Raw genomic sequence first — 25,902 nt, 5'->3', positions numbered from 1 at the left:
GAAGACAGTGAGACATTCATTTATATCAAAAGGGGTGTCTGGTGCCACAAAACCAGGGCCATGTAGCTATGGGATATCCATAAGTATCCCAAAGAGGACCTCATAAGGAGTGTGTCCTCCCAAGGACCATCTTGGCAGATTGGTCAGTGCTGTCTGGACCCCATGTAGGTGTTGAAGCTAACTGTGGCCTCAACCTAATACTCTAGCTGTTAAGGACTGCTTTAGGTAAAGATTTCTCCTTTCCGCAACACTATTACCCTTGGGATAATATGGGGAAGACTAATGGAGTTCAACACCCATCGTCCTCATGGTGTCTCTGAAAACAGGGCCCTGGTCCGAGTGGAATGCTGCAACTGCATATGTACCGATAAAGACCAGCAAGTCTTTTATAACAGTTTGACCGGCAGCCCACCGCTGTGGCCATACCCACCGGAATATAGAACAAGAATCTACAGTGACTAAGATGCATTTGTATGCACCCTCAGGTTGTAAGGGGCCACAGTGGTCCAGGTACACACAGTGTAGTGGCCTACTGGACACCAAGAGGGATGTCTGCGGTGGGCGTTTGATGTTTGAACCCTTTATTTGCTGGCACATTGCTTGTTCTGTTTGTATGGACTCGGCCACCAGAAGCATTTCTGTAAGAGCAATATTGTGGCCGTGATACCAGCACGAGCAGATGCGACACCCTCATGCACTGCTTTAATGAGATCTAGTCTCTGGTCCTGGTTGGGGATCACTCGATCTCCCACCCCAGGAATAGTCGTAAAGGCAGCATTCTGTGCACTGATATGGTAAGAATATTTATTATATTATATTTATTTATTAGGGTATGCTTTTGGAAGAGGCTTGCCCTCAGCCAAATCCTTCACTGCAGCATGTACCTCATTATTCAATCCCATGTGGGAACGAGTCCCCGCAGTACCAGAAGCTGTAGCTACTTCAGAGTTGGCTGCTTCGTCAGCCAAAGTGATTCCAATAACGTGTGCTCCTACCCGTTGGTGGCCTAGTGCATGTACTATATGAGCATCTGGTAGCTTATCCCTGAATCAGACCCCCTCCCCCACAGAATTCTGTGTTTAATGGTGTTCCCGTTTGAGCATCTCAATCCGTTCAACCGCCAGTGATTGAGGTAATCATTGTAAGACTGGACACAGTGGTACGAATCACACACAATCAACGTGAGATATCCTGAATCCGTATGTTCTAGTGCCAAGATGACAGCTTTAAGCTCAGCCAACTGGGCTATGCAATCCCCTAGGGTCTGCGTGCAGGTATTCTGAGGGTGGAATGCACCATCCTTCATTACTCCACTCACGGCTTCACAAGCGGCTGAATATTGATGTTTTGTACCTACAGCTGGTTGTGCTGAACCATCAGTGCAAATGACAGTATGATAGCTGTCAAGTGGCAAGATGTTAAGAGGTGCTGGTGACCCCTGCTCATACTGCAGAAGTTTTGGGTCAATGATATAATCAACATCGCCAGCAGTCAGCGACGTTGACCATTGAATCGAGTGTGGATGTAATGCTTTAGCATTGGGAACACTTGCTTTGGTGACAGCCTCTAAAGTCGGCACTGTGGTAATGAAATAATGCATTTCCCTTGGCAGGTGGCCTCTTCTTCAGGACAGCCATCTGTACATCAGTCAGAATATTTTCTGTGGGTTCAAAGTGTTGTTCTGTGTTGGGATATAAGTGTGATTTGTAAGCTATGGGCACCATGTCACCCTCATTAAAGATGACATAGGTGAACCTGATGTCACCAGCAATTATTCTGACTAAATTTGTTTTGTTGTCACATGTGTGTAAGTGTTTTTCTTCTAGCATGTCTTGCTGCAGTCCTCTAAGGATGCGTGTGTACTCAACTGTCCAATGGCTGTTTGAGAAATCTAGGTGAATTAAGTCATAGAGTGGTTTGATGCGTTGTGCATAATCTGGAATGTAAGTTCTGCCAAAGTTAAAGAAACCAAGTAAAGACTGCAGTTTCTTGATAGTGTTTGGTGGTTGCAATTGAGCACATTTTTCTAAAAAAGTGTGGGCCAGACTCTTACCCTCGTTTGATTGCTCGTATCCTAGGAACAATACAATGAGAAAGGCTATCTTAGTTTTCTTGAAATTCAATTCGTAGCCAAGGGCTGCGAATCCTAGAATGATCCGATCGACCCTGGCAAGATGAATGTTGATGTTGTCATCTGTGAGATAGATGTCATCCACTAGGACAACTCTTTGGGATCAATATCATGCAATACTGATTTTACATGGGCAGAAAACAACCCTGGGATATTCTTATAGCCCTGGGGCAAAACCGTTTTTGTGAGCCAAATGAGAATGCACTCCGGGCCCGACTTTCATGTGCTACGTTTTGGCAGAAAAACATATTGGAAATATCCATGGTTGTTTTGTATTTTTATGCACTAGGTTGTTAATTAGTGCAGTGCTGTGTGAATTTTGTAATGCAAATACAATGTAATTGTTTAAGTGTCTGTAATCTAAGACTACTCTATATGAATGGTTTGGTTTTGCAACGGGGAATAACTGGTTATTCATTGCAGAGACACAGGGCTCTAGTACTCCCTGGTACTCAAGCTGAGTAAGGATGTCTCTCATTGGAGCTTTAGCCTTGTTTTTAACAGGATATTGGGGCTGAGGCTGGAGTGTAGACCTAATAGGTATCACATGGTAGGAGGAATCCTTATCCCACCCTACATGGTTGCGGTATATCGCGGGTGCCTGAGCCAAAACCTAGTTGACAGCGGAGGCTTGCTTTATCGCTTCCAGAACAAGATCTGAGAAAGAAGGCAAAATGACATCTTCCCCATGTGGGAGCTTACAGACGTGTTTGGGTGGCCATTTCCTTTCAGCCAATAGGGTATCACGATTAAGCTCATCCCTTAAAATTACACTAATGGTGGCCTCTATGTCTCCCTCGATCTGGATATTTAAATCACAAACCCTGTTGGGACGGAGAACGCGCCGGTCTGCAGTCTCGACAGCAAGAAAGCCGTTAGTTGCTGTTACATCCAGATGATCTTTCAGACTCTGGTGACATATTGTGACTTCTGCCGCGCTGTCCAGCAGGGTCACTGCCCACGTCTTATTCTTCAGCAATGTTCTCAAGTTTGCTGGCATGTTTAATTTACATTTCTGCCACCTTTTTCTTTCCAAATTGTGGATTTTGTTGTGGGGATTTGTCTTCTTTCTTGTCTGAAGACCGATGTTAGTCTCTCTTTTGTTTCACGTAGTCAGAATGTTGCTCTGACCGGCCCACTCTTTCACTACGTCTAACCGGTGTGTTCTGAAAGAAACAAGAGGGACGTGAATCAGTATATCTGTCAGGAGCCTTTAAAGTTTCTGTGTTTCTGAGATTATTGGGGGTCATTCTGACCCCCGCCGGCGGCGAATGCCGCCGGCCTGGCGGGAACCGCCAGAAGACCGTACCGCGGTCAAAAGACCGCGGCGGTCATTCTGAGTTTCCTGCTGGGCTGGCGGGCGACCGCCAGAAGGTCGCCCGCCCGCCCAGCGGGAAACCCCCTTCCACGAGGATGCCGGCTCTGAATGGAGCCGGCGGAGTGGAAGGGGTGCGACGTCGCGATTTTCAGTGTCTGCCACGCAGACACTGAAAATCTATGTGGGGCCCTGTTAGGGGGCCCCTGCACTGCCCATGCCAGTGGCATGGGCACTGCAGGGGCCCCCAGGGGCCCCACAACACCCGTTCCCGCCAGCCAGGTTCTGGCGGTGAAAACCGCCAGAACCAGGCTGGCGCGAAGGGGGTCGGAATCCCCATGGCGGCGCTGTTTGCAGCGCCGCCGTGGAGGATTCCCTGGGGCAGCGGGAAGCCGGCGGGAAACCGCTGGCTTCCCTTTTCTGACCGCGGCTTTACCGCCGCGGTCAGAATGCCCCCGGAAGCACCGCCAGCCTGTTGGCAGTGCTTCCGCGGTCGTTGGCCCTGGCGGTCCATGACCGCCATGGTCAGAATGACCCCCTATATCTCTTTTCGGAGCCCTCTGGATGCCGAGAGTCTGCTCTCTGACTTCTTCTCTGTTTACTTTGTTTTTGTTTATCCCAGGATTTTTTAGAACCCTCGCGTCCTTGGAGGTAGTACTCTGAATTTCAGGCTTTTTTGGCTTGACTCCCAAACTATCCCATCCTATACTAGTATAGGTGTTGGAAATAATTTTTGGTAGTTGATGCTCCTGTTCCAACTGTGGAATCTCCCAGAGTCGCTAGTGTGTAGCAAATGCTATTACTTCCCCTTTCATGTTACTGAGTATGACTGAGGACCGTGTGTCAAAATTACTCATCAGTTTCATCACCAAATCCAGGCTGGAGCAGCCCTGTGCTCATTTTGAATTTGTTTTAACACTTATGGTAAATTGGCAAGTGCCAGGGTACCAAGCGTGGCAGTGTAAATTGCATCAAAGACTGTACCCCATTTGGTGCAGTCATCTTCTGAGGGAACTATTCCACATGGCAAGCACATTGTGAGAATTCTATGTTTATCTTGGGCTCCCATATTGGGAAACATTGCTTCCAGCTGGTTAGTTTTTTGTGCTATCTAGAACTGAATTTTCTCACGTTCCGTGGGCGCTTTGCTCACGATAAAATGTAAAATTTGTGGGTTAAACCCAGTAATGGACAATTGGCGACCAGCTGGTGTTGGGGCGGTGTTCAAGGTCTGCAAAGCGAATTGTACTAATCGTCTGTAAAGTTTTACTAGTTCATTATAAAGTGTGCCTATGTCAGCTATTTGCATAGCCTATACACCAGGATGTGGTGTATATGTGGCAAACATGGCCCATGTTAGTACGTCATTACTTAAGAGACCTAGGCCCTCATTACGACCCTGGCGGTTGATGGAGAAGTGTCGGTTTTACCGCCAACAGGCTGGTGGTAAAAAAAATTGAATTATGGCCATGGCGGTTACCGCTATGGTCACCTACCACTTCTCTGATCAGACCGCCATGGCGGAGACGACCGCTGGGCTGGAGACTTAGGTCTCCAGCCCGGCGGCCGTCCCACTACCGCCGGCGGTATCATGACCCGGCTCACCACCATGGATTTCATAGGGTTGGGAACCGCCATGAAATCCATGGCGGTGAGCACTATCAGTGCCAGGGGTCTAACCCACTCCCCACCCCCAACCCGAGTCCTTCCCTGACACCCACCACCCCCCCCTGCCACGCCTCAAAGGTGGCAGGACCCCCCTCCCCACCCCTAACATCACATTACTGATTCACACCCGACACGCACGCAGGCATCTCCAATACACGCGCACACTCCAACAAATATGCCAACAGCCACACACACAGTCATACACACACACCCACATTCAGACATACAAGCACACATCCATACAGACATACATATATACAGCCACACACACATTTCCAAACACACAACACCCCCGCATGCATACACGCACTCACACACCCCTTCTACATACTCACACCCCCATGCACACACACAACACCCCCCACCCCCTCCCGTAACGGACGATCAACTTACCTGGTCCGTTGATCCTCCGGGAGGAGACGGGATCCATGGGGGCTACTCTGCCACCAGCACCCCGTCAACAGAACACCGCCACGCCGAATCACAGAACGTGATTCGATGGGCGGTGTTCTGTTGACGTGGCGGTGGAGGTGGAGCAACCTCCAATTCCCCGCCGACCGCCAGTATGGCTGCTGGCGGCTCTCCGTCCAGAAAAGGACGGAGGGCTGCCAGCAGTCATAATGCGCCAAGCGGAAAACCGCCTGCACTGGCGGTCTTCAGCACGGCGGTCCCTCCGCGGTCTTGTAAAAAGACCGCTGAGGTTGTAATGACCCCCCTAATTTCATGAGTTGTATTACATGTGGTAGGGCGCCATTGAACAAATTTTTATGTTCTTGTTAGGAAAGTGCTATTTCTAGATACTGATATGCTCGGTACCGCTGTGCTTAGTTTGTTATTTTGTATGGGTGAAATGTATCTTGTCTCATCTTCTTCAGGAAAGGTGACCCAGAAATAGTTTCTGTTTGGGAGGCTTCATGAGCTTCCACTATAAATGTGACATCCCCGCTCTCATCTGTTAAGCCATGGGCTATTAGATGTTTTGTTAATGCGTGTCTGACATTTTCTGGAATGTCTATGGCGTTAGCCATGTTGAGTAATGGCAACAGAGATGGAACACCAAATGGCAAGAAAGTCCTTTTAGGAGTTCAAGCTTGGACAGCCTACAGCCTCGTTAGATGGCTCTTACTCCGCTGAGGAGGATTATCCCTAAGATCACAGACGTCTCCGTTTAATGGTACCTAGGGTACCTGCTGTGCGTGAGACTGAGATACTCAGGATGTCCGTAAATTAGTGCCAGAACACCATCGTTGGTGGCGCCATGTTGTGGTTGGACTCTCGCTCCTGGAAGAGTTTGCTGGTTTAGGGATGAAAGCACTTTTGTTTGCAGGTGACTAAATCAATCCTACAACAAGTCACAACTGTTGGCCCAGCCCTCTCAGCTCCCATCAGTACCTCACCAAAAACCCTAACAGTAAACGGTGATTTCTGGCAGCCTTTACGTATGGACTCCAGAGTGCGACGTCTCAGGGGCGTCATGGTGGAATGGAAATTATCCTTTTGACATTTTAGTAATAAGTCTCAGTCATACACAGGCAATGTAGGAGATGCAGGAAAGTTTTCAATTGGTTTATTGAAAAGACAGCCATCTACGGTAAAATGGATGAGCTGCAGTGATTAGGATAATGAAAAATTAAAGTACCATAATTGTAAAGACGAGAGTTGTGAATACAAAGCCCCCCACCATCTTGGAATAAACATAAAAATGTAAAATCCCTAGCATGGAGAGCCTGATCTCTAACCTTATGAGAGGTAGGTGTGATAAACCTGATCTGCCAGTACTGGGTCCATGAGAAGCGCCCCCCCAACCCTTGTTGAGGTCTCTAGGACAGACTCTGTGGGGACACGAAGAAGAGTTCTGCAGCGAGGTGACGTGCAGCCTAAATGGCATCTGGAAGGAATCCCTCTAATGACCTTGTCTGTGTGGGATGTGTTTATACAGATCATGTAAGGCTCCAGACGCAGGTATGTTCCCAAACTATGGATAAGGAGACAGACTCCTGGCGACAATCATGTAAACAATCTCCAACAAGTGTACATAATGTTCCTGTCACAGGTACGTGAGAAAGGGACATGATGTGAGTACCTACACACATCACTTGCTTATGACACTGATACTGACGCCTTTACTGAGTGGCACTGATAATGCAAATCAAAACATTTCTCTAACTATAAACAATAGCAGCCATCTCAAAAGAAATAATTAAATAAATGGACTAAGACAGAGAAAGCTAAGTAGGTTAAAAGTCACTGGGTGACCGGGGCTCAGGTCTGCAAGCCAAAGGGCTAACCTAACCTGAGTACCAATAAAAGCTAAATTGGATTCAGTCTCTCTTGTGATCTCAGTCCCTGACAGTTTTTGACACTGTCTGCCAGAGTGGTGTCTATTTGTAGTTATCGCAGACAGCCCTCCACAGGGAGTGGTGTCTCTTCAGTGATCTCACCCTGTCAGCCACCCCCTGGGAACAGTCTCTCACTCCCAGCCCTACTCTGTGAGTAGTGTCTCTGTAGTGATCTCGCTTTCAGCCGTTGTCTGTGAGCAGTGTCACTGTAGTGATATCACTCACCTCTGTGAGAAGTGGCTCTCTGCACTTATCTCACTCTCACCTCTCCTGGGGATCAGTGTCTCTGTAGTGATCTCACTCTCAGCCCTCCAGGGGGATCAGTGCCTCTCTGCACGGATCTCACTCTCAGCCCTCCGGGGGCTCAGTGTCTCTGTAGTGATCTCACTCTCAGCTCTCCCGGGGGATCAGTGCCTCTCTGCACGATCTCACTCTCAGCCCTCCCGGGGATCAGTGTCTCTGTAGTGATCTCACTCTCAGCCCTCCTGGGGATCAGTGCCTCTGCACGGATCTCACTCTCAGCCCTCCGGGGGATCAGTGTATCTGTAGTGATCTCTCTCTGAGCCCTCCTGGGGGATCAGTGCCTCTCTGCACGGATCTCACTCTCAGCCCTCCGGGGGATCAGTGTCTCTGCACTGATCTCACTCTCAGCCCTCCTGGGGACCAGTCTCACTCTCAGCCCTCCCGGGGATCAGTATCTCTGTAGTGATCTCACTCTCAGCCCTCCTGGGGATCAGTGCCTCTGCACGGATCTCACTCTCAGCCCTCCGGGGGATCAGTGTATCTGTAGTGATCTCTCTCTGAGCCCTCCTGGGGGATCAGTGCCTCTCTGCACGGATCTCACTCTCAGCCCTCCGGGGGATCAGTGTCTCTGCACTGATCTCACTCTCAGCCCTCCTGGGGACCAGTCTCACTCTCAGCCCTCATGGGGATCAGTGTCTCTGCACGGATCTCACTCTCAGCCCTCCGGGGGCTCAGTGTCTCTGTAGTGATCTCTCTCTGAGCCCTCCTGGGGGATCAGTGCCTCTCTGCACGGATCTCACTCGCAGCCCTCCGGGGGATCCTTGTCTCTGCACTGATCTCACTCGCAGCCCTCCTGGGGATCAGTGTCTCTGTAGTGATCTCACTCTCAGCTCTCCCGGGGGATCAGTGCCTCTCTGCACGGATCTCACTCTCAGCCCTCCGGGGGCTCAGTGTCTCTGTAGTGATCTCACTCTCAGCTCTCCCGGGGGATCAGTGCCTCTCTGCACGATCTCACTCTCAGCCCTCCCGGGGATCAGTGTCTCTGTAGTGATCTCACTCTCAGCCCTCCTGGGGATCAGTGCCTCTGAACGGATCTCACTCTCAGCCCTCCGGGGGATCAGTGTCTCTGCACTGATCTCACTCTCAGCCCTCCTGGGGACCAGTCTCACTCTCAGCCCTCCTGGGGATCAGTGTCTCTGCACGGATCTCACTCTCAGCCCTCCGGGGGATCAGTGTCTCTGTAGTGATCTCTCTCTCTGAGCCCTCCTGGGGGATCAGTGCCTCTCTGCACGGATCTCACTCGCAGCCCTCCTGGGGATCCGTGTCCCTGTAGTGATCTCACTCCCAGCCCTTCTGGGGGATCAGTGCCTCTCTGCACTGATCTCACTCTCAGTCCTCCGGGGGATCAGTGTCTCTGTAGTGATCTCACTCTCAGCTCTCCCGGGGGATCAGTGCCTCTCTGCACGGATCTCACTCTCAGCCCTCCGGGGGAGCAGTGTCTCTGTAGTGATCTCACTCTGAGCCCTCCTGGGGGATCAGTGCCTCACTGCACGGATCTCACTCTCAGCCCTCCGGGGGCTCAGTGTCTCTGTAGTGATCTCACTCTCAGCCCTCCCGGGGATCAGTGTCTCTGTAGTGATCTCACTCTCAGCCCTCCTGGGGATCAGTGCCTCTGCACGGATCTCACTCTCAGCCCTCCTGGGGATCAGTGCCTCTGCACGGATCTCACTCTCAGCCCTCCAGGGGGATCAGTGCCTCTCTGCACGGATCTCACTCTCAGCCCTCCAGGGGGATCAGTGTCTCTGTGGTGATCTCACTCTCGGTCCTCCTGGGGATCAGTGTCTCTGCACTGATCTCACTCTCAGCCCTCCAGGGGCATCAGTGTCTCTCTGCACGGATCTCACTCTCAGCTCTCCCCTGTTAGTAGTGTCTCTGCACTGATATCACTCTCAGCCCTCCGGGGGATCCGTGCCTCTCTGCACTGATCTCACTCTCAGCCCTCCGGGGGCTCAGTGTCTCTGTAGTGATCTCACTCTCAGCTCTCCCGGGGGATCAGTGCCTCTCTCCACGGATCTCACTCTCAGCCCTCCGGGGGAGCAGTGTCTCTGTAGTGATCTCACTCTGAGCCCTCCTGGGGGATCAGTGCCTCTCTGCACGGATCTCACTCTCAGCCCTCCGGGGGATCCGTGCCTCTCTGCACTGATCTCACTCTCAGCCCTCCGGGGGATCCGTGCCTCTCTGCACTGATCTCACTCTCAGCCCTCCGGGGGCTCAGTGTCTCTGTAGTGATCTCACTCTCAGCTCTCCCGGGGGATCAGTGCCTCTCTGCACGATCTCACTCTCAGCCCTCCCGGGGATCAGTGTCTCTGTGGTGATCTCACTCTCGGTCCTCCTGGGGATCAGTGTCTCTGCACTGATCTCACTCTCAGCCCTCCAGGGGCATCAGTGTCTCTGCACGGATCTCACTCTCAGCACTCCAGGGGCATCAGTGCCTCTCTGCACGGATCTCACTCTCAGCCCTCCGGGGGATCAGTGTATCTGTAGTGATCTCACTCTCAGCCCTCCTGGGGATCAGTGCCTCTGCACGGATCTCACTCTCAGCCCTCCGGGGGATCAGTGTATCTGTAGTGATCTCTCTCTGAGCCCTCCTGGGGGATCAGTGCCTCTCTGCACGGATCTCACTCTCAGCACTCCCGGTGATCAGTGTCTCCACCTCAGTGCATGTGCAGCAGGCGCAGGGACCCGCTGATCTTTGTGCCTGGGGACGATGCTGCTGGTGTTTTGGGGTCTCCTCTGCTCCGGTTCTTGCACAGACTGAGTCCCCCCTCTCTTTAATTCGGATCCTTGAGGGAGATCCTCGGACAGGAGTCAGTCCAGAGATGCAAGACTCCGAGGTGAGACCCCACCCCGGTGCAGCTGCACACTGCTGCTGGGGTGAGAGCAGGCACTGCTGGGGCTGCTGCTGAATGTGCCCTGGGGCTGACATGTTTCATGGGGTGCAGGGTCCTGGCAGGGTGGACGGCGCCCCCCGACTTGTGTCCTGCCTCCCTTTCTGAGTCCCGTTGTGTTGTATAGCGCTTCGGCCGCCTCTCGGGCCTCGTAGCGCTGCGTTTGGCTGGAGTGAGATTTGAGTCCCAGCCGGGTGAGAAGTCACTTTCTTGTTGGGAGTGAAGTTGGGGCGCCTCAGTTTGGGGGGGTCCTCTTGGGAGGGATATTCTCCAAAGCTTTGACATTTCACTGGGGGCTGTTACCAGAGAAAGAAGGTAATCCTCAGTGACCTCCTAGTGTCCGTGGGTGACCAGGTGGGGTCAGACTCCGGGCTCCTGTGTCCGTGGGCGACCAAGTGGGGTCAGACTCCAGGCTCTTGTGCTCATCTGTTGGGCCAGTGGGGTCAGACTCCGGGCTCCTATGTTCGTATGTTGGGTCAGTGGGGTCAGACTCCGGGCTCCTGTGTTCGTCTTTTGGGCCGTTGGGGTCAGACTCTGGGCTCCTGTGTCCGTAGGTGACCAGGTGGGGTCAGACTCTGGGCTCCTGTGTTCATCTGTTGGGCCAGTGGGGTCAGACTCTGGGTTCCTACGTTCGTCTGTTTGCAAGTGGGGTCAGACTCTGGGTTCCTGTGTTCGTCTGTTGGGCCGGTGGGGTCAGACTCCGGGCTACTATGTTCGTCTGTTGGGCCAGTGGGGTCAGACTCCGGATTCCTATGCTCATCTGTTGGGCAAGTGGGGTCAGACTCCGGGCTCCTGTGCTCATCTGTTGGGCCAGGGGGGTCAGAGTCTGGGCTTCTGTGTCTGTCTTTTGGGCCAGTGTGGTCAAACTCTGGGCTCCTATGTTCATCTGCTGGGCTAGTGAGGTCAGACTCTGGGCTCCTATGTCCGTCTGTTGGGCCAGTGGGGTCAGACTCTGGGCTCCTATGTTCATCTGTTGGCCCAGTGGGGTCAGACTCTGGGCTCCTGTGTCTGTGGGGGACCAGGTGGGGTCAGACTCTGGGCTCCTGTGTCCATCTGCTGGGCCAGTGGGGTCAGACTCTGGGCTTCTGTGTTCGTCTGTTGGGCCAGTGGGGTCAGACTCTGGGCTCCTGTGTCCGTGGGCGACCAGGTGGGGTCAGACTCTGGGCTCCTATGTTCGTCTGCTGGGCCAGTGGGGTCAGACTCTGGGCTCCTGTGTCCGTCTGTTGGGCCAGTGGGGTCAGACTCTGGGCCCCTGTGTCCCTCCGTTGGGCCAGTGGGGTCAGACTCTGGGCTCCTATGTTCGTCTGTTGGGCCAGTGGGGTCAGACTCTGGGCTCCTGTTTGTCTGTTGGGCCAGTGGGGTCAGACTCTGGGCTCCTATGTCTGTCTTGTTGGGCCAGTGGGGTCAGACTCTGGGCTCCTACGGCCAGTGGGGTCAGACTCTGGGTTCCTACGTTCGTCTGTTTGCAAGTGGGGTCAGACTCGGGGCTCCTGTGTTCGTCTGTTGGGCCAGTGGGGTCAGACTCTGTGCTCCTGTGCTCATCTGTTGGGCGAGTGGGGTCAGACTCTGGGCTCCTATGTTCGTCTGTTGGGCCAGTGAGGTCAGACTCTGGGCTCCTATGTTCGTCTGTTGGGCCAGTGGGGTCAGACTCTGGGCTACTGTATGCGTCTGTTGGGCCAGTGGGGTCAGACTCTGGGCTCCTATGTTTGTCTGTTGGGCCAGTGGGGTCAGACTCCGAGCTCCTATGTTTGTCTGTTGGGCAAGTGAGGTCAGACTCTGGGCTCCTGTGTTTGTCTGTTGGGCCAGTGGGGTCTGACTCTGGGCTCCTGAGTTCATCTTTTGGGCCAGTGGGGTCAGACTCTGGGCTCCTGTGTCCGTCTGTTGGGCCAGTGGGGTCAGACTCTGGGCTCCTATGTTCATCTGTTGGGCCAGCGGAGTCAGACTCTGGTCTCCTATGTTCGTCTTTTGGGCCGGTGGGGTCAGACTCTGGGCTTCTATGTCTGTCTTGTTGGGCCAGTGGGGTCAGACTCTGGGCTCCTATGTATGTCTTGTTGGGTCGGTGGGGTCAGACTCTGGGCTCCTGTGTTTATCTGTTGGGTCAGTGGGGTCAGACTCTGGGCTTCTGTGTTCGTCTGTTGGGCCAGTGGGGTCAGACTCTGGACTCCTGTGTCCCTCCGTTGGGCCAGTGGGGTCAGACTCTGGGCTCCTATATGTGTCTTTTGGGCCAGTGGGGTCAGACTCTGGGCTCCTGTGTTTATCTGTTGGGCCAGTGGGGTCAGACTCCGGGCTCCTGTGCTCATCTGTTGGGCCAGTGGGGTCAGACTCTGGACTCCTATGTTCATCTGTTGGGCCAGTGGGGTCAGACTCTGGGCTCCTATGTTCGTCTGCTGGGCCAGTGGGGTCAGACTCTGGGCTCCTGTGTCCGTCTAGTGGGCTAGTGGGGTCAGACTCTGGGCTCCTGTGTGCGTCTGCTGGGCCAGTGGGGTCAGACTCTGGGCTCCTATGTCTGTCTTTTGGGCCGGTGGGGTCAGACTCTGGGCTCCTATGTCCATCTGTTGGGCCAGTGAGGACAGACTCTGGGCTCCCGTGTCCGTCTGTTGGGCCAGTGAGGTCAAACTCTGGGCTCCTATGTCCATCTGTTGGGCCAGTGAGGTCAGACTCTGGGCCCCTGTGTCCGTCTAGTGGGCCAGTGGGGTCAGACTCTGGGCTCCTGTGTCCGTTGGCGACCAGGTGGGGTCAGACTCCGGGCTCCTGTTTCCGTCTGTTGGGCCAGTGGGGTCAGACTCTGGGCTCCTGTGTCCATCTGCTGGGCCAGTGGGGTCAGACTCTGGGCTTCTGTGTTCGTCTGTTGGGCCAGTGTGGTCAGACTCTGGGCTCCTGTGTCCGTCTGTTGGGCCAGTGGGGTCAGACTCTGGGCTCCTGTGTCCATCTGTTGGGCCGGTGGGGTCAGACTCTGGGCTCCTGTGTCCGTCTGCTGGGCCAGTGAGGTCAGACTCTGGGCTCCTGTGTCCATCTGTTAGGCCAGTGTGGTCAGACGCCGGGATCCTGTGTCCGTCGAGTGGGCCAGTGGGGTCAGACTCCGGGCTCCTGTGTACATCTTTTGGGCCGGTGGGCTCAGACTCTGGGCTCCTGTGTCCGTCTGCTTGGCTAGTGAGGTCAGACTCTGGGCTCCTATGTTCGTCTGTTGGGCCAGTGGGGTCAGACTCTGGGTTCCTGTGTTCGTCTGTTGGGCCAGTGGGGTCAGACTCTGGGCTCCTGTGTTCGTCTGTTGGGCTACTGGATCCAGCTGGGTCAGATTGAAAGCTACCAGTCGGACTAGTAAGTTCAGCAGGAAGGCTAGTAAGGTAAACTGGTAAGCCTATGGGGCCGGTTAGCCATCTAGCAGGTTGAATGAGTAAGGCAAATGGAAAGTGAAACATTCACCAGTGGAAACACAAAGCTTGGACCGCTTTGCACACTTTTAGGGTCACCTTGCTGGCTTCTAGTGTCGTTCGAGAGTGAGTGGGTTTAAATGGAAAACTAGGAAGGGCCACTTAGCAGTGAAGGAGGGTCACCTGGTTAGCTTGTTGGATCACCTCGTTGGCTCATGTAGTCACCTGGCGCCTAGCGGAGTCTCCTGGTCGGATTGAAGGGTCACCTGGTTAGATTGTTGAGTCACGTGGTTAGTTTGGTAGATCGCATGGCTGGCTTATATAGTCATCCGGTGAAGCTAGTGGGGTCATCTGGTCAGTTTGAAGGGTCATCTGGTTGACTTGTATGGTCAAGTGCATGATTCAGAGGTTACCTGTTGTGCTTTTAGAGTGATCTAGTTGGACCAAGGGTCATCTGGTGGTCTCGTTGGGATGTTCTGGGTCTTCTGGGGTCTCTAGGTTGGATTGCAGTGTCACCTGGTTGGATTGCGGGATCACCAGGATAGATCAGGAGATCATGCAGTGTGCTTCATGGGCTATCTGACTGTCTCGTTGGGTTGGTTAAGGTCTTCTGGAGTCTCCTCGTTGGATTGCGGGGTCACCAGGTTAGATCAGGGGACCACCCAGTGTGCTTCATGGGTCTTCTGGTCCTTCAGGGTCTTCTGGGGTCTCCTGGTTGGACTGCATGGTCACCTGGTTGGATTGCAGGGTCATGCAGTGTGATTTGATCTTGATATGGGGTGGAAAGTGCTTATGAGGGCTGGGCCTTAGCGGCTACCTCAGGGAACGTAGACTCCTGGCACTGGCGAGTGGGCAAGGCGCTAGAGTGGACAGAGCGGGTTCTGAAGAAAGACAAAGAGACGCTGGCCATCCCCACCAGAGGTGAGACTGCTGGATGTTATTGGGTGGATTGCTATTCCGAGTTCTCTGAGTGTAATGCCAGAGTGAGTGTGAGTCATAGCTTTGTAGTCTTCACAGCCAGGGAGCGTCCGCCAAGTCTCGCCTTCGTGGACCTAGGGGACAATACTCTGGAAGGCGTAACAATTTCTTCGGTCTCTTGTAGGGTGATACTGTGCAGACGTTGTTGCCATGTAGGACGTATGTGTCTCGTTGCAGATGGTTTTGTGGCAAAGGCATAGGGTCATACTTACAAGCCCCTTGCCCTGCCGTTGCATCACTTTTTGTAAAGCAACAGAGGTGCAAACCACTACATCATATCTATGAGGCCACGCAGAGCCACTCTGCATGGCTTTGCATGGCCTCGTAGATATGCAGTAAGGTAAGGCAGCGCAAATTGCTGCATTGGCGTACTCTGCACCAGGGAAGCGTACCATGGGCATTACGGTGAGTGTTCCCATGCACTTTTGACAACAAGCTTACCTGAGATCGCCACGTCAATAAGGTGGCGGGTACCTGCTTTGCCCTGCTTCGAGGTTTAAGGAAACTTTTACCTTTCTTCCACCGAATGCAAGGACTCTGTGAGAACTGTGATTCTTAGCAGGCTTGACTGTTGTAGAGCACTGCTGCTCAGAGTACAGGAGTTTCTGTTAAAGAGGTTGCAGAGGGTTCAAGGTTCAGAAGCAAAGGTGGCTTTGAATTGGCCAAGAAGATCATCTGCTTCCAGTGCCTTGAGGGAATTGCTCTGGCTTTCAGTTGGGTCACGGCACAGAGCAGATAGGCTGACCTTAGGGGCAATGTGGAAAGTATTTATGCTGTACCAAGACTGAGAGAAAGTCACAACACAAGAAAAATCAGAAATCAATTCAGATCAAGTATTGGCAAAGGCAATAGGCCTCCCCTTTGCAAGATAGATTGGCTTTGTCAATGTTTTTATGTTTTTTTAAGCAGAATGGCAGGTTTATCCCGGTCCCGTGGAGGTGCTTGGAGCCAAATCGTTACTAAGTCCCAGGTTTTAAGTGATGACAGAAGGAATACACTTTGACACATCCAGGGGTCAACACTTAGGGGGTGAAGAGTCACTCCGTCAGAGGCCAGCAGCAGGGCAGTCAGTATTGTGTTGGACTGAACTCCCAGTGGACTACTGGATTTTGAGTCACGCTGCGTCCCTTTTCTGCTCCGTTCATGTAGCGGCTGCTCATAGTGTCACCTGAATGCGAGTGACAAGCAGGGTGCAGATTCCGTCTGCCTTCGGGACTGCTGCTGCTTGACATCAACTATTGTGTCTAAGAGAAAGTCACCCCCAGTTTTTGATGTGGCAGTATCCCCAAAATGTCTTCCGCTTGGGAAGTTAAAGTCAAACCCACGTCCCTTGCTTTGGCTCTCAGAGATCAGCGGGGGGAGCTCCATGGGCTCACGGGGTATCGTTTGAACGTGTTGGCAGCCGCCCGCTAGCGCTGCAGCGAGTAAGACAACTGATGAGGCACTCGGTACTGTGGTTACACTCGCCTGCTTAACCTTACCCTGGTACTAGGCCACACCTCCCCTGCTTCCGGTGGCACTGGGGCTTATGGTGCAATTGGAGCTGTTGCTTACAGGAGAGCTCCCCGATCATCTGTTGCTTCGGCGTCATCAGCTGGTGGTGCACAAATCTTAAAGTGATTATTTATTGTCCCTGTACATCTCTGTGTGGCTTAGCACTCCCCAGGTCTTTAATTTTACTCTTTCAAACACTCTAGGAGACATATTTATAATCGTTTGATGCAGGGCAGTGTTGCAAGCCTTCTTGCTGCGCTGCCTTGCGTCAAAAGAAAAAAACAGGAAAGCACCATAACTACAAGATACGGCGCATGCCTGTCCTTTCCCCTGCCCTGGAACACAATTGGCTGCCATGTGCCAACGCAGGCACCCTTGCACTATGGTACAGGGGTGTCTACGGTGTGGGGGAGGATTGTTTTTTGTGCAGGAAGATACACCTTCCTGCACAAACACAATAATTTTCCTCTTCCAAAGTGTGCTGCAGAGTGCAGCACAGCACGCATAAAAAAAGCAAAAAACGAGGAGCAATAAAGGTCTCTCTCCTTGTTGCGCTTCCCTTACGCCAACCCCGAGGAGCATAGGCCTTTGACACATTCCCAGGTTTACAAATCCTTGTAAATCTGGGAATGTGTCAAAATCCATGGGTGTTGCGTGTTAACACCCACTGCAACACTCATGGAACGCCTCTTTGACACAGAGTAAGGCAACCCAGCGACTTGCGCTGTGTTGCATTACTCCATATCAACAAGGCCATGTAAAGCCACACATGATGGCTTTGCAAGACCATATGAATATTGGCCTACACCCTGCGCCATCAGTGCGTCAAAAAAGTGATGCAAGCTGCTTGTAAACATGGCTCTACAGTTGCATTATTTTTAGTGGGCCTGTCTCCAAGGCCTCCCACATCGGGGCCTGCTTTGTTCCGCCTTGTGGGTTGAACTAGGTGGATCCACCTCAAACTCAAAGCGGCTGCGTACTCGCTCTACATTGGATTGTTCAATGCACAGCGTGTCTGCCATGGTCACCAGGAGGTCTTTCAGCAGGATCGAGGTTCCCTGCTTCTTTCTTTAGTCCTGTCTGGGGCCTGCCACCATCATGCAATCTTTGCCAAGGTGGGCTTAACGTCTGGCTATCGACTCCCAACTAAAAGCTTACCATTAGGGGTTAAGATTGGAGCTCTCTATCAGAGCCACAACATCGCTCCAGGTCTGGCCACGTCCCCCTGGGCTCCCTAAGTTTGAGGTTTTTTAGAGGTGTGTGCTTGTTTGTGGTATTTTTTGTGGTACACCTTTCTGGTCAAAGTAGACTGTGAAGCTGAAAGTTGTAAATGTTAAATCCTCTAAACAGACAACTTAACAAACACTACTGAGATGCCATCCACTTTCTCAATGTGATGTCTTACCTGACCACACCGAGGAGGCAAAGGCTAGTGTATGCTTACTGGCCCAGTCGGCAGCCACTCGTCTTCTAAAAGAAATGCTAAACCATGTATAAATAAAGGTCTTATCCCACTGCTGCACCACCAGTGTAGGAGGCTGGCCAAGTGTGTGGTGAGCACCTATGGTGCTATCACCCCATACCAGGTATCCCCTATTAGTGAGGTGTAGAAAGTGTCTAGGAAGCCAGGCTCTCTAGAGGTAGCTGTGAATGAGCAGCCAAGACTTAATAAGGAGGAGTGTAAAGCACTTGCAATACCACAGTAGTCACCCAGTAACTTAACACACATGAAAGGAACCACATAGCGTTGCAAAAATAAAGGTATTTTATTACAGGAACATCACACTAGATTACTGTAGGCAAACCCCCTTCTGGAGGTAAGTACACACAAAATATACACAGGTAAGTATTGGAAATAGCATAAAATAGCAAGGGACCTATGGGGGGCTGTAGGAAAGTAGTCTTCTTTTAGCATGATTGCCCCCATTTTTGGCCTGTGTGTCAGTGTGTTTGACTGTGTTCACTGGGATCCTGCTAACAGGACCCCAGTGATTATGCTCTCTCCCTTCTAACTTGGTAACTTGTACCATTTTCACCCCACATTTGGCATACTGGTGGCCCCATGTAAGTCCCATGGGATGCAGCATGTATAATGCCACTCATGGTAGCCCATGCAAAGGGTTCTGCAGTCCTGCCATTGCAGCCTGCGTGAAAGGGTGCATGCACCCTTTTACTTTACAGATCACTGCACCAGGTCACTGTAAGTCACCCCTGTAGCAGGCCCTCATAGCCCAGAGGGCAGGGTGCAAATACCTGTGCATGAGGGCACCCCTGCACTAGCAGAGGGGCCCCCATGAACTCCAGTGCCATTTTTATGGACTGCGTGAGTGCTGGGATGCCATTTTATGTGTGTACCGTACATAGGTCACTACCTATGTCCAGCTACATAATGGTAACTCCGAACCTAGGCATGTTTGGTATCAAACATGTCGGAATCATACCCCAATACTGTTGCCAGTATTGGAAATATGATTCCATGCACTCTGGGAGCTCCTTAGAGGTCCACCATCATTGCTACGAACAGTCTTCCAGCGTTTTCCAGGCAGCCCAAGCTGCTGCTACCCCTCAGACACGTTTCTGCCCTCCTGCTGCTTGATCAGCTCAAGCCCAGGAAGGCAGAACAAAGGATTTACTTTGGGAGAGGGAGAAAGCACCCTCTCCCTTTGGAAATAGGTGTTACATGGCTTTGGAGGGGTAGCCACCCCAAGCCACTGGTATGAAGGGCACATTTGGTACCCTCCTTACATAAACCAGTCTTCAACGGTTAAGGTACCACCAGTCCCTGCTCTGGCACAAAACTGGACAATGGAAAGGGGAATGAGCACTCCCCTGTCCATCACCACCCCAGGGGTGGTGCTCAGAGCTCCTCCAGAGGGTCCCTGGGTTCTGCCATCTTAAATCCAAGGTTGGCAGGGACCTCTGGGAGCATCTGACTGACCAGGCCAGGCAGGTGACATCAGAGCTCCCACCTGATAGGTGGTCACCTGGCTACGTGACCAATCCCCCTTTCAGGGCTATTTAGGGTCTTTCTCCGGGGTGGGTCCTCAGATTCAGCTTGCAAGATTCCAGCAGGACTCCTTTGCAACCTCCACTTTGACTTCTAGCCACTGAAACTGTGACTGGACCCTACAAGAACCGACAATCTGCATCAATGAAGAAGACTCTTCTTGCAACATTGTTTCCACTGCTTCTTCCAGCTTCCGCAACATTTCCCCGGCTGTGCATCCTCTGAGGGCAGCAAGTCTTCAGCCTGCACGAGAAGGAAGAAGGAATCTCCCTTGGAGTGAAGGAGTCACCACCCTGCATCTGCAGGCACCTACTGCAACGACAACTGGCTCCGTGGATCTCCTCTCACCCTGAGCTGCGTGGATCCTGCATCACAGGTGGTGGTCCAGAGTAGTTCTCTTGGTCCTCTCTGCCAGTTGTCCAACTTTGGAGGCGGCAAGCCCTTACCTTCCCAAGGAGGACAGTACCTGGGTGCACCGTGTCTCTTGCAGCTGCCAAGGCTTGTTTGCATCTCCTCCAAGGGATCTTCAGGATGCATGTAGCTCCGGTCCCCAGCACTCCTTCCTGCAATGCACAGCCCTCTGCGTGGTTCTCCTGCGGCTAGGGACCCTCCTCCAGTTGTGCTGCGTGGGCTCTTCTTCGACTCCTGTGTCCTCGTCCTGTGGGACTCCTGTGGGTGCTGCCTTTGCTCCTGTAGGCTCTCTGTGTCGCCGAGGGTCCCCTCTGACTCCCATTCCTGGGTTGAGACCTCCTGGACCTTGCTGGTCCCTGGCAGCACCCTTTTCCGCAAACCTCGATATTTGCCTTTGCCAAGGCTTGTTGGTGGAATTCCTGCAGCGACACCTGACGGGAATGGATGAAGTTCAGATGCGGGGCCCAGGAGCTGCATAGAAGTCCCTGAGGTCACCTAGAAGCTGCCTGTCGCCGGACACCGGATTGGAGACGGGTCAGTGGTCAGGAGGTCCACCAAAAAGCAAATGCAAATGGGGCTGTTGCAGATTTGCAGAGCTGAAGAGAATCAGCAAGGTCCTGGAGACAGGACCCTTGGAGGGGAGTCCAGGCTGACCCCTGGCAAGGTCGAGAAGACAGGAAAGCCAGCAGAATCAGTCAAAGCCCCCACGAGCAACCCACTGGCAGCAGGCACAGTAAGTTGCAGTGAGGCCCAGGCAGTACACCTGAAGAGGAGTCCCATGTCACTTGAGCAGCAGAGAGGAGACTGGTCTTGCAGAGGTAGAGTGCTGAGTGCCGGGGCTACTTGGAGCCTAAAGATCCCTCTGAGCAGGACTCAAAAATCCTAGGTTGTTGCAACAGCCACAGTGCACAGGTGTTCTGTCTTTGAGGTAGAGGCGAGGACTTACCGTCTCCCAAGTTGGACAGAAGGCAGAGAGGACCCAGAGGATGCCTCAGAACCACCACCTGTGTTGGAGAATCTTCCAAGTCCAGGGGACAGCAGATCCCAACAACCAGATGTCGTTGCCTTAGGTGCCTGCAGGTGCAGGGGAGTGACTCCTTCACTCCAAGATAGATTCCTTCTTGCTTCTTTGGTGTAGCTGAAGTCTTGCAGACACCAGAGGATGCACAATCATGTTGCAGGTTGCTGACAAGAGCTGTGGAAACAATGTTGCAAGAAGAAGACGTCTCGGTTGTTGCAGTCTTGTTCGGTTCCTGTGGAGTGCATCAGCGGTTCCGGTGGCCAGGTGCAGAAGAGGCCTTTGCTGAGGAGTCCTGGTGGAATGTTGCATGACGAATCTGGGAACCCACCCACAAGGGAGTCTCTAAATACTTCAAAATGTGCCTTGCTCACCTTCTGAGGTGACCACCTATCAGAGATAGTCACTGACAACAGCTACCTACCCTGACCAGTCAGATGCTCCAAGGGGCCTCTGCACAGCTTGTTTTCAAGATGGCAGAACCAAGTGGCCACCTGGAGGAGCTCTGGGCACCTCCCCTGGGGTGATGATGGACAGGGGAGTGGTCACCACCCATTCCTTTGTGCAGTTACACTGCAGAGCAGGGACCAGGGGTCCCTGGACTAGTGCAAACCGGACTATGTAAGGAGGGCGCCAAATGTGCCCTTCAAAGCAAACCAGTGTCATGGGGAGGCTACCCCTCCCCAGCCCTGTAACACCTATTTCCAAAAGGTGAGGAGGTTGCACCCCTCTCCCACAGGAATTCCTTTGTTCTACCTTTCCCTGCCTAAGCTGGTCATGCAGCAGGAGGGCAAAATCAAGTCTGAGGGGCTGCAGCAGTGTGGACAGCTCGCAGACCCTGAAAGACTGGTAGGAGCAGTACTGGGGTGTCCTCTAAGAAGTCCCCAGAGTGCATGGAATCATGCCACCAATACTGGCATCAGTATTGGGGTTTGATTCTGACATGTTTGATACCAAACATGGCTAGGTTCGGAGTTATGATTATGTAGCTGGATCACAGGTAGTGGCCAGTACATAGCTAAAATGGCTTCCCCGCACTTACAAAGTCCAGGGAATAAGAACTGACATTTGTAAGGGCACCTCTGCTCATGCAGGGGTGCCCATGCACACAGGGACCTGGACCCTGCCCTTTGGATGGAAGGGCCTACCATGGGGTGACTTACAGTGGCCTGGTGTAGTGACCAGCAGTGAAAAAGGGTGCCTTCACCTTTTCACACAGGCTGCAATGGCAGGCCTGCAGACACAGTTTGCGTGGGCTCCCATGGGTGGCATCATATATGCCGCAGCCAATGGGGACCCCTGGTGTACCAATGCCCTGGGTACCTATGTACCACATACGAGGGACTTACTGGGGTACACCAGTGTGCCAATTGTGGGGTGTAAGAATCACCGCAGCAACTACATTTGGAGGAGAGAGCACAATCATTGGGGTCCTCGTTAGCAGGATCCCAGTGAAAACAGGCCAAGCACACTGACAGGCAAAAAGTGGGGGTAACCATGCCAGAAAGAGAGGACATTCCTACATCACCATTTACTCAGGGATGATCTTGCTACACGTGGGAGTCGCACCTCTCCAGAGGGGTCAGTCCTCCTGTGTGGGTAAGTTAATATTTTAAAACCACTTTCGTTCAGGTGCAAGATTTTTTGCTGTGATAGAGACACCCTGAAAATTCAACCCAGAAGTGCATTCCTCTAGCTAACCTTTCCCGGGGATGTGACCTACTAGCGTAAGTCAAAATGGCCTTCACTCGGACAGCAGTGGACATACAGCTTATCTTTTTATGACTGTACGATATTTCTATTTCAAAAGGAGTATGTAGATGAGGTGTTGTGAAGAATGTCACCTTGTTCTCTTGCAGGCACAAGGAACCTTCTGTGATGCTTCTGGCTGTTTCTCTGAAGAGGAGTGGAAGCTCTTGCAGGATTGGCAGAAGGAACTGTACAGCAATGTGATGAAAGAAATTCACCAAGCTTTGGTCGCACTGGGTAAGATTTCTCCATTGAGTTATACCTCAGGATTTTAAATATATCTAGAAAATTCCTGAATTGCTATTTCAGGAGTCTTAAAGGTACTTGTACGTGGCCTCCTTTGCTGTAGCCTGATGTGTGCTCAATGCACTTTATGGCCGGCCTCACCTTCGTACTTAAATTGATTTTACGAAAGTCATTCTTGAACAGTTTCTGTATAAATACATGCAAATGGACTTAGAACCCAGAGTTAGAAGCTGCGTGCATGATGTCTGAGGGTTATAAACCTGAGGTAGAAGAGAGGACCAGCTCTGTCAATGGTTCCCTTGAGCGTATAGACAAGATTTTGGAAGAGCAGCTGCATCTCCACAACGGGGCAGTGATTGTGTGGACACAGTGAACCTGCCATTGTGGCCCAATATAGGCAATGGGAATCAAACAAAATGTTTTGGTGTGCTAAGTATGAAATACAGGATCTTCTGCCAAATGAGCAATTAAATACTGTATCATCAAATGTTGGATGACGATGGATTGATAAATTGTGATATGTATAAGACAAAATATTGTGAACAAAATCATTGCGTGGTGCAAATATTGAGTCACAAATATTGTTTGCATAAGTATCATGTTCCTATAATTAAAATCTAAATGACAAAAATTGTGTGTCAAAAATCTATTGAAACAGATTATTGACTAAAACAGATAAGGCTATAGTTTTTCTAAATATTGACCTTAATTTATGTAAATAGTTAACAATAAAAAATATAAAAATAATATTCACACTAACAAATAAATGTAATAATGAAATATAGTAATATAAAAAAATCGAAAAAATATTACATTCAAATAAACTATTTTTCTAAAAATAATAATAAACACTACTGAAACAAAACATTAAATAATAACAACAAATAATACTATGCAACAATATTAAAATATTTAATATTAATTCATTCTAAGGAACAGCAGGGAAACAAATTGGACTTCGAAGAGACTAGATTTACTATTCCCACTCCAGTCTAAGCAACTGTAGGGAAAGTGTTGGACTCAGGGGGGATAAAATGTATTATTCCCACTCAAAATCAGATTTTATTAATATTTATATAGACCTCTGCTGAGGTGAACAACAGAATGCATAATAACATAATAATATAATAATACACCCGTACCCATTGGCACCTTTAATCTCAATTAATTACTCAAAAGAGTAACACACAAGTTTTGAAACACCTATAAAAGCCCCTTAAAAAATAAAAATCATATAACATATCAGTGGGAAAGGAGAATGAGAAATAAAATGCAAAATTTCCTCATACCTAGATATATTAAAATTCACAGTGAAAGGATATAAAAAACATTTTCTAACATCACTTAAGAAAGACAGAGATGCAATATGTGAATAAGTCTTGGGAACCCAAATTATATGTCCTGGACATTGAAGAATCGCCTTTTCATTTTGCTTTCAGAGTAATAAGGGTAAGATTGCCAATCTGTAAGGTGAGGATTACGTGCTTTACTTTGAGGCTTTTGGTAAAAAAGGTAAGGTTGTACTAATGCAAAATTATTCCCTGTAACATATTTCCCAAACAATTTAAAATTACTTCAGTGTTGTATGTCATGATTAAGACTGAGTTCAACACTTTATATCTTTAAAAAATTGCATCAGTGACCAGGAGACCAGGTTTTTAACAAATCCTTGCTACAATTAAGAATTTCAGATTCCGGGTTAATGGGGCACTCTCCGATAGCTTCGGGTTATCTAGGGGTACACGACAAGGAGGCCCACTCTCGCTATTTGTGGTGGAACTTGAGCCACTGGCATTTTGGATCCGAGTGGACGTGCAAATACGAGGCCTCCTATGGGACCCAGAGTGGGAGGATGTTGTCTTGTGATACACTGATGTCTCTTGTATCTGGTGGACTCCCTGAATTCTGTACCACAAATCCTGCACATCCTAGATATTTTCAGGACCTATGCAATGCTCCACATTAATTGGCACAAGTCGGTGGCCCTCCCAGTGGGAACGGGAGACCCGGTCTGGGATTGAGACTACCCTTTTTGGTGGGAGACCTGGGGTGCTGATACTTAGGGATATTTGTACCCCTGGATCAAGGTTTGTTTCTCCAGGAAAACCTAATGAGAGTACTGGAGGCCTACCGTCGGGATGCAGAAGGTGGAGGAAGCTTCCATTATCCCTCCTGGGTCATTCAGACCTTTATAAAAATGATTAGCTGGCCTAAATTCTCATATGTTTTGCAAAACACCACCTTCCCTGTTCCAGACACGGTCTTCCGCGTGGTAGATGGGATTACAAGGGTGCTACTATGGGATGGTGGGTTTCCTAGGATTACCCTATCACTCAAGCCTCGACACCTGATGGAGCGGGCATTGCCCTCCTGAATCTCCGGCTCTATTACTTGGCCTTACAGTTGCTGGTTGTTAATGACTGAGAGTTCTCATCCCAGCAGGAATCATCCCTGTGGGTGAAACAAACTGCCATGGCCCCTGACGACTCTTGGAGGGAGAGGGCTTTCTGCTCACCTCTACTCCATGGGTTTGTTGTTTAATATTTGGAAGAGGGCGACACGTAGAGTAGGAAATTTACACTGGAGACCCTGCTCTGGGCCTCGGACCTCTTGAGTGGTCTGCGTGAGGTAGAGGGACATAGGAAGTGGGATCTCTTGGGGATTTCAAAATTAGGTGACATGTGGAATGAGGGCACAGTGATCTGGTGTGCAGACTTAGAAGCTGAGTATGAGCTGACAGAGAACCAAATCTTGAGATAGCAGCAGATGCAATACATATTGGGGAAAGTGTGAGGCCCTTCGGGGAGACATGGAGGAAGAATCCCACTGGAGTGTAAGGTATTGGGTGCTCCACTGACAAACCAAGCAGTGTCCCAAATCTACTCCACGTTGTTGAATGATAGTCTTCCATCGATTGCACCACTGAGAGAGGAATGGGAACAGGACCTGGGTTGGCTTGGGGACTATGACTAGGGACAAGTGTG

The 25,902-nt window shown here is 51.0% G+C and overlaps 1 protein-coding gene across 2 annotated transcripts in view; it reads left to right on the top strand.

The window, feature by feature from the left end:
* The first annotated feature begins 10,432 nt into the window (after positions 1-10,432).
* LOC138258806 (zinc finger protein 2-like) overlaps positions 10,433-25,902 on the top strand; it is a 74,211-nt gene continuing 58,741 nt past the window's right edge. For both annotated transcript variants that reach the window (XM_069206042.1, XM_069206043.1), the window contains exons 1-2: positions 10,433-10,590; positions 22,783-22,909. In XM_069206042.1, the coding sequence (XP_069062143.1) occupies positions 10,576-10,590; positions 22,783-22,909 (142 nt within the window). In that variant the 5' untranslated portion in view covers positions 10,433-10,575. The remainder of the gene's footprint in view (positions 10,591-22,782; positions 22,910-25,902) is intronic.

The sequence above is a fragment of the Pleurodeles waltl genome, chromosome 9, assembly GCF_031143425.1.
Source record: "Pleurodeles waltl isolate 20211129_DDA chromosome 9, aPleWal1.hap1.20221129, whole genome shotgun sequence".
In the NCBI taxonomy this organism is placed as follows: Eukaryota; Metazoa; Chordata; class Amphibia; order Caudata; family Salamandridae; genus Pleurodeles; species Pleurodeles waltl.
Note: the sequence above shows the minus strand (reverse complement) of the source record. Positions and strands in the feature narration are given on the sequence as shown.